At 40.2% G+C, this 7,751-nt stretch overlaps 2 protein-coding genes across 2 annotated transcripts in view; one reads left to right on the top strand and one right to left on the bottom strand.

The window, feature by feature from the left end:
• Positions 1-3,351: 3,351 nt before the first annotated feature.
• Positions 3,352-4,012, top strand: Phum_PHUM512400 (uncharacterized protein; the record flags this gene model as incomplete). The annotated part of the gene is made up of 2 exons (XM_002431060.1): positions 3,352-3,573; positions 3,971-4,012. 2 exons carry the CDS (start codon positions 3,352-3,354, stop codon positions 4,010-4,012), a joined length of 264 nt encoding a protein of 87 aa, XP_002431105.1.
• Positions 4,013-5,348: 1,336 nt separating this feature from the next.
• The window catches only part of Phum_PHUM512390 (uncharacterized protein), a gene marked incomplete at both ends in the record, with an annotated part of 2,511 nt that continues 108 nt past the window's right edge, over positions 5,349-7,751 (bottom strand). Inside the window, 2 exons of the mRNA XM_002431059.1 lie at positions 5,349-5,463; positions 7,532-7,733. Of these exons, the coding sequence (XP_002431104.1) occupies positions 5,349-5,463; positions 7,532-7,733 (317 nt within the window). The remainder of the gene's footprint in view (positions 5,464-7,531; positions 7,734-7,751) is intronic.

Below are 7,751 nucleotides of genomic sequence, written 5' to 3'. Positions count from 1 at the left end.
AATCTTTTCAACTTTTTTCCTGATGATTAGTTAATAAGGGTTGAGGGTCGTCGGTTTAAGTGGGGGGGGAGACGGCGGCGGCGGGGGGTTCCCCCCCACACGCGCCCGCGTCCGCGGAGGATTTTTTTGTATTTCGTTCACGTTGCGAATGTGAAAGTTAAATTAAATTTACAACGTGTTAATTATTATTTTCGTGGAACAAGACAGAAACGTTTAGAGGGGAGGAAAGGGCAGGAGGAGGAGGGGGCATTGATCGATTGGGGGGGAGTCGGAAGTAGTTCGAAATATAACAATTAAATTAATAAAGTAATTTATCCGTTATAGGAAAAAAAAAAAAAAATTAATTCCGTGTGAAATCGATTTTTTTTGTGTAAAAAGTAATTTAAAAAATTTTCTCACACGTGTTTTCACCATTTTTGTTTTAATCTCTCTCTCTCCCTCTCCCTCTCTTTATCCATCTATCCATCTATCTCTCTCTTTCTCTCCTTGTCTTTGACTTCGTTCGTACCTTAATTTTTTTATTTTGTAATTACGGAATAAAGTTCTTTGATTAAAAATTTAGACTTTGTAAAAAAAAAAAATTAAAACAGGTTCTCGTTTTTTTTTTAAATATTATTTTTATTATCATTATCATTATTATTATTATTATTATTATTATTATTATTATTATTATTATTATTTAATGGGAAAACCTATTGTTCGATTGAAAACGGTCGGGGTGAAAGTTGTAGTAAGCGCGTGAAAGACGAAAATTTTACTCTTTTTTTTTTTCGTGACGGGTTTCGTTAATTTTGAAATTTCTTTTAGAAAATTACGTGCGTACACGTGTTCGTACGCGTGTGCGTTATCGATTAAATAAGATTAAAAATAATAATAATGATAATAACAAAGGGGAATGATTCGTATAATTTGTAACGTCTTCGTCATGTTTTTTATTTTTTTAATTTTCTTTCGTTTAAAAGAGGGCCGACCCGCCGTCCGTCCTTCGGGATTTCTTACTAGTTTCCCACCCCACCCCCTTCCCCCCGCCTGTCCTCCGGTCATCTTGTCTTCAGACAAGAGAAAACGAGAGAGAGAGAGAAGATGAGGGATATTGAGGGAAAGGTTTTAAGTCGTTAAGTTCGTTCACGATTGTCCGTCTTTTTCCGTTTCCGGTTTCTTGTTCTTTGCGTTAGATTTTGGGGAGAAAAAGGGATGGGGTTTGCAAACGTCTGCAGGTTTACCGGAAGTAGTTCATCTGTTCTTATCTTTGAGTCGCGTGTTTGTTTTCGCGTGATGATGACGTGTTAGTGGGGTTGTGCGTACCGCGAAATTATTATTAATAAATATTAATCTCCAACTGGTTATTTTCAATATGTGAGAAGACTTTGCCATATTCGTCAAACAATCTAATTAATATTCTCATCTGGTATTATTATTATTATTATTATTAATATTATTATTTTTCAAAGTCAAAATGGCGCGTACGGTCCTCTTCCCACACACACCCCTCCCCTCCCCCCCATTCCGTCCATCCGTCCGAAAACACGTTTTGCGTTTTATCCGCACTTTTTTTTTTTGTGAAAACATACAAATGTTTGTCGTTGTTTTGAATTGTTTGTACGAAGTCGAAAAAAAATTTTGCCGTTAGGTGATTATATCGCGATGCGTACGCGCGCGTTTTACGTGTCCGCGGCGGTTTTTTCTCAAAAAAATTTCCTTATAATGGATATTTTTATAAAAATTGATTTGTCACGGATTAATTTCTTTTTCTTTTGGTTGTTGTTTGGAAAGGAAGGAGGAGTGGAAGGGATGTTGCACGGTTTGGACCAGACGAAAACAAAAAAAATAAAAAGTTTCTTCTCCGGAAGTTTCTTTCAGGAAGAAACTAAAAACACAGGGGGGAGAGATAGAGAAAGAGACTCGAAGAAAGGGGGAAAAAAATGTAATTAAATATGGCGGATGACAGAAAACGGAAATAAAAGGGAAATTAGGGTTGTTTTAGTTTTAGGAGTTTTAAGAGGTTTTAACAAAAAATGAGAGACACGAGGAGGAAAGTTCATTGTACGATAGAAATCCATCCGAGAGAGGAATTATTATACTAGGATGTGTTCGTGTGCGTGTGCGAGTGCGTGACGTTTGTGCGTTTTCATGCGTCGCGTTTTTTTTTTTCTGCATTCGAAACATGAGTCAGACAGTTAAACCGCCGGAAAACGTTTCGAATAAATAATTGATACAGTGCCGCCGAATTTTCATCTTTTTTTTTTTTGTCATGTGCCACTTGGTTGTCGGGGTTTGTGACAGATTCTAACATGTGATGATGATGATAATGATGATGATGATGATGATGATGATGATGATGACGATACAGGCCGCGTTAGTTACAAACAAACGTTGTGTGCATGTGTTCCTTTAAATTTTTTTCCATCTCTCTCACTCCCTCTCTATCTTTTTTTTCTTTCTCGCGATAGGCTCATACGAGGATCATTTGATGATCCCTTCCTCCCTCCGCCATTTTTCTTTTTTTTCTCCCGGTGGTGGTCGCCCTCGAAACACTTTTTGAGTGGTAGTTTGTTCGTGTTGCACAACAATCGTCGATTGTCGCGCGTTTGTTTTTTTTATTAATCGAGTCGATGAAAAATGAAGAGTGGGGGGGGAAGGGTAGGGATAGCGGAGACGAGCGGGGAATCAAGGCGGGGCGGGTTAATATGAAATTGAGGTAAAGTCACGAAGGAAAAAAATAAAAAATAATATTGTGATGATGTGAGGGGGGGAAAGGGGGAAAGGGAGGGGGAAACACGCAATAGAAAATAAAAAATTTTCTTTTTTTTTTTTTTTTTCTGTCTTTCTTTCCACTTTACGATTGTTTGTTGTTGAGTTTTTTTACCCGTTTGTTGAGTTCGTTAAAAAAAAGATTGATTGTTTAAAAACGTTTCTGTTTTTTTTTTTGTTTTTGTCGTTGTTGACGTTCAAATTTGTTATTTGCCGGTTTACATAGAAATTAATATCATCATCATCATCGACGACGACGACGACGACGTCGACGTCATCGTTATTATTATTGTTAGTGTAATATTAATTTTTTATATTTTTTTTCTCCATTTTGTGTTTCGCGATCAGTGTTTTTTTGTTTTCCGGAAAATTGATAATATAAAATAAGAAGGAACGTTTATTTGTCACGTGGTACTTTGAGTGTGAACTTTTTTTTTTTTTTTACGGGTATCTCGCGCGTGAGGAAAATGACAAAGCGAACGTGTCGAATGAAAGAAGACTTAGGAAAGAAAGTGAGAAAAATCCCAAAAAAATTTTTATAGGAAAATTAAACAAAAAAAATTTTTATCTAGTCAGGAAGGGTGGGGAGGGGGCGGCGAAATGGAATCTTCTTGTTTTCCACCCCTGGGTTCTCTCAGTTTGAGAGAATCTAAAAAATGTAAAAATTACGGTAAAGAATCGCGAAGGTCAATAACGGGTCCTCCGAACGTTGTCTTATCGTCAGATGATGATGATAATAACGAATTCGGTCCGAACGGGAAAATCGAAATACTTCAAGATTTGGATCTTTATTACATTCGTCAAATAGCTCATAATCTCAAGGTAAGAAGAGATTTCATTTTAATTCTTAATTCGAAGGAAAACGTTTTTTCCCCATCGTTTGTTTGTTTGTTTGTTTGCGATTAAATATGGCGGAGACTGTAAATGAGACTGGAAAAATTGGAAAATGATGACGAACGAACGAACGAAGGAACGTATTTGAAAATGGGAAGAAATCTAAGACATGCACGAGAGAGAGAGAGAGAAAGAGAGAGAGAGAGAGAGAAAGACAGAGAGAGAGAGAGAAAGACAGAGAGAGAGAGAGAGAGAGAGAAAGACAGAGAGAGAGAGAGAGAGAGAGAAAGACAGAGAGAGAGAGAGAGAGAGAGACAGAGAGAGAGAGAGAGAGAGAGAAAGACAGAGAGAGAGAGATTGTTTTATTCGGACATGAAAATAAAAGGGTGACGGTGATAATTGGAAAACCGGAAGTACACAAAATTGATTAAGAAAAAAGAATTTATTTTTATTTATTTATTTATTTAAGTATATTTTTATAATTTATTGTGATGTCTTTGCCAAGATGGCGGTGGCGCGACGAATCATCTGCCAAATAATTTTAATAGTCTGACGTTGACAACGATGGCCAAAAAAAAAAAAAATGGCGGCCATTCCATCCATAGTCCGGAATTAATTAGTGTGAAAATGTTTTTTCGTTGTTTGTTTGTATTTTTCTTCATTTTTTTCTTTCGCTCTCCTCTCCCTTCCTCCTTCTCGAGGGAAAGTACGTTCGATATATATCGATATATCGATTTTTTTGTTTTAAAAAAAAATAGAAATAACTGGCTTTGGGCGTTAATTAAAATTTTAGACGGAACGAGTTTTTGTTTTTTGCGAGAATTTGATTGTTGGTAACGAAAAAAAAAAAATTTGTTGTTGTTGTCGTTGTTGATTTTCGTAACAGGAAATATCGTTCTCGATTTTCTCTCGAAATTAATTAAAAAAAAAAAAAAAAAAACGACAAAAAAATGTTCGAAATTCGTGCGACGATTTTGAAACGAAGTTGACGACCGAACGACGTTCATTAAACGTTTTTATAATTATTATTAAAATCCTCCGCTAGACGTCGTCGCAATCGTCGTCGTCTGCTTTGTTCGGATATTTTTTTTTTTTTTTTATAATTAAAGTAATTAAGTTTATTATTATTAATGTGATTCACATGCGAACGTTTTCCGTTAAATCTTCTCTTCGATATTAAACTGATTCGTATCGAACCCCAAAAAAAAAAAAAATTCGCGGTTTTACTGTCATCATCATCATCATCATCATCATCAAATTGCTTTTTTTTGAGGGGAAAGGTAGTCAAAAGATTTACAGTTGAATAATTTTCAAAAAAATATATATTTAATTTAATAACGTATAAAAATTACAAAACGAACGTTTTTTATTTTTAAAAAAAAAGGCACTTTATTAATAATAATAATAATAATAATAAAACGAACGTTCGAATCGGCACCACGTGATTTTTTACGTATTTTTTTTTCGGAGGGGAGGAAGAGGGAAATGATGATGATGACGACAACGTCATCATCATCATCATCCATCTATCGTATATAATTAATTTAATTGTGATGATTATTATTATTAAATCAGTCTTATCACACTTGAACTAGTCCTGCACACGAATCTTTTTTTTTTTTTTTTGCAGTTCTACCAACTGTTGTTGTGGCACTTCTTATTATCATTATCACGGACGAAGGAATAATCAATTGATCAATAGATAATTTTATTAATTGTTTATTTGATTGATTGATTGATACATCTATACATTCATTCATCGTTCACATCGGAATTTCGGAAAATTTATATTTGACTTCCTTTATCGTTTTACCCTCCATATTTTCCAATTGTATGTCTTCTGTCGTTTTTTTCTTTCCTAAAAATCCGTTCATGTTCCTGAAAAAAAAAAAATTTCCCTGGGGTTTTAAATTGCACTTATCTCTCTCTCCCTCGGTCTCCCTCTCGCTCTCTCTCTCGGGGCAGAGCGAGAGAGAGACCGGGGGAGAGAGAGAGAGCGAGCGGGACACCGAGGGAGAGAGAGCGCGAGATTGGGGGGGACACCGAGGGAGAGAGAGCGCGAGACTGGGGGGGACACCGAGGGAGAGAGAGCGCGAGATTGGGGGGGACACCGAGGGAGAGAGACCGCGACCGGGAGGGAGACCGCGAGCGCGAGATTGGGGGGGAGACCGAGAGGGAGAGAGAGCGCGAGATTGGGGGGGACACCGAGGGAGAGAGAGCGCGAGATTGGGGGGGACACCGAGGGAGAGAGAGCGCGAGATTGGGGGGGAGACCGAGAGAGAGAGACCGCGACCGGGAGGGAGACCGGGCGAGAGAGAGCGCGAGATTGGGGGGGACACCGAGGGAGAGAGACCGCGACCGGGAGGGAGACCGCGAGCGCGAGGGAGAGAGAGCGCGAGATTGGGGGGGACACCGAGGGAGGGAGACCGCGAGCGCGAGGGGGACACCGAGGTTCACTCACTCTCGTTCTCTCCCCCGTCTTTCACTCTCCCGTTCACACTCTCGTTCTCTCCCCCTGTCTTTCACTCTCTCTCTCTCACTCTCCCGTTCACACTCTCGTTCACTCTCCCGTTCACACTCTCGTTCTCTCCCCCGTCTTTCACACTCTCGTTCTCTCCCCCTGTCTTTCACTCTCTCTCTCACTCTCCCGTTCTCACTCTCTCTCTCACTCTCCCGTTCACTCTCCCGTGCACTCTCTCTCTCACTCTCTCTTTCACACTCTCGTTCTCTCCCCCTGTCTTTCACTCTCTCTTTCACTCTCTCGTTCTCTCCCCCTGTCGTTCACTCTCTCTTTCACTCTCTCTCTCACTCTCCCGTTCACACTCTCGTTCTCTCCCCCTGTCTTTCACTCTCTCTCTCTCACTCTCCCGTTCACACTCTCGTTCACTCTCCCGTTCACACTCTCGTTCTCTCCCCCGTCTTTCACACTCTCGTTCTCTCCCCCTGTCTTTCACTCTCTCTCTCACTCTCCCGTTCACACTCTCGTTCTCTCCCCCGTCTTTCACTCTCCCGTTCACACTCCCGTGCACTCTCTCTCTCACTCTCTCTTTCACACTCTCGTTCTCTCCCCCTGTCTTTCACTCTCTCTCTCTCACTCTCCCGTTCACACTCTCGTTCTCTCCCCCGTCTTTCACTCTCTCTTTCACTCTCTCTTTCACACTCTCGTTCTCTCCCCCTGTCTTTCACTCTCTCTCTCACTCTCCCGTTCTCACTCTCTCTCTCACTCTCCCGTTCACACTCTCGTTCTCTCCCCCGTCTTTCACTCTCTCTTTCACTCTCTCTTTCACACTCTCGTTCTCTCCCCCTGTCTTTCACTCTCTCTCTCACTCTCCCGTTCTCACTCTCTCTCTCACTCTCCCGTTCACTCTCCCGTGCACTCTCTCTCTCACTCTCTCTTTCACACTCTCGTTCTCTCCCCCTGTCTTTCACTCTCTCTTTCACTCTCTCGTTCTCTCCCCCTGTCGTTCACTCTCTCTTTCACTCTCTCTCTCACTCTCTCTTTCACACTCTCGTTCTCTCCCCCTGTCTTTCACTCTCTCTCTCACTCTCCCGTTCACACTCTCGTTCTCTCCCCCTGTCTTTCACTCTCCCGTGCACTCTCTCTCTCACACTCTCGTTCTCTCCCGTGCACTCTCCCGTTCACACTCTTACTCTCTCTTTCACTCTCCCGTTCATTCTCTCGTTCTCTCACCCTGTCTCTCTCACGTGCTGAAAAGAAACTACGTCACATTTTTTTTACCTATTGTTTTCTTTTCGAATTCAGGTATCATGTTCGCTATTGTTCATCAATTCGTCGACTTGTTTTCTTACGTAGCGGTCGGTAATGATGATAATGATAATTATTTATATGCATTTCATATGATTTAAAAGAGACATACGTTCGTGACGTTTCTTGGTCGCCACGATAAGTTGGCAATACCTAATAACGATAATGATTTTTTCATACCTTTTCTTTTCATCTCTTGGAATTTTATAATGGAAAACGTGTAGCAGTATGACTCCGAGGATAATCAAACAACCCAAAATGAAAAGTCCGTAATAAACGAAAGGACCGAATTCGACTATTTTCAACATAATTTTAACTCCGTTCGTGTATTCGTCGCTCAGTGAAACGCTATTTTCCGTCCAAAATACCGGTATGAACACATCTTTGACGTTTCTGTACA

Source organism: Pediculus humanus, genomic scaffold (assembly GCF_000006295.1).
Source record: "Pediculus humanus corporis 1103172108281 genomic scaffold, whole genome shotgun sequence".
Classification (NCBI taxonomy): Eukaryota; Metazoa; Arthropoda; class Insecta; order Psocodea; family Pediculidae; genus Pediculus; species Pediculus humanus.
Note: the sequence above shows the minus strand (reverse complement) of the source record. Positions and strands in the feature narration are given on the sequence as shown.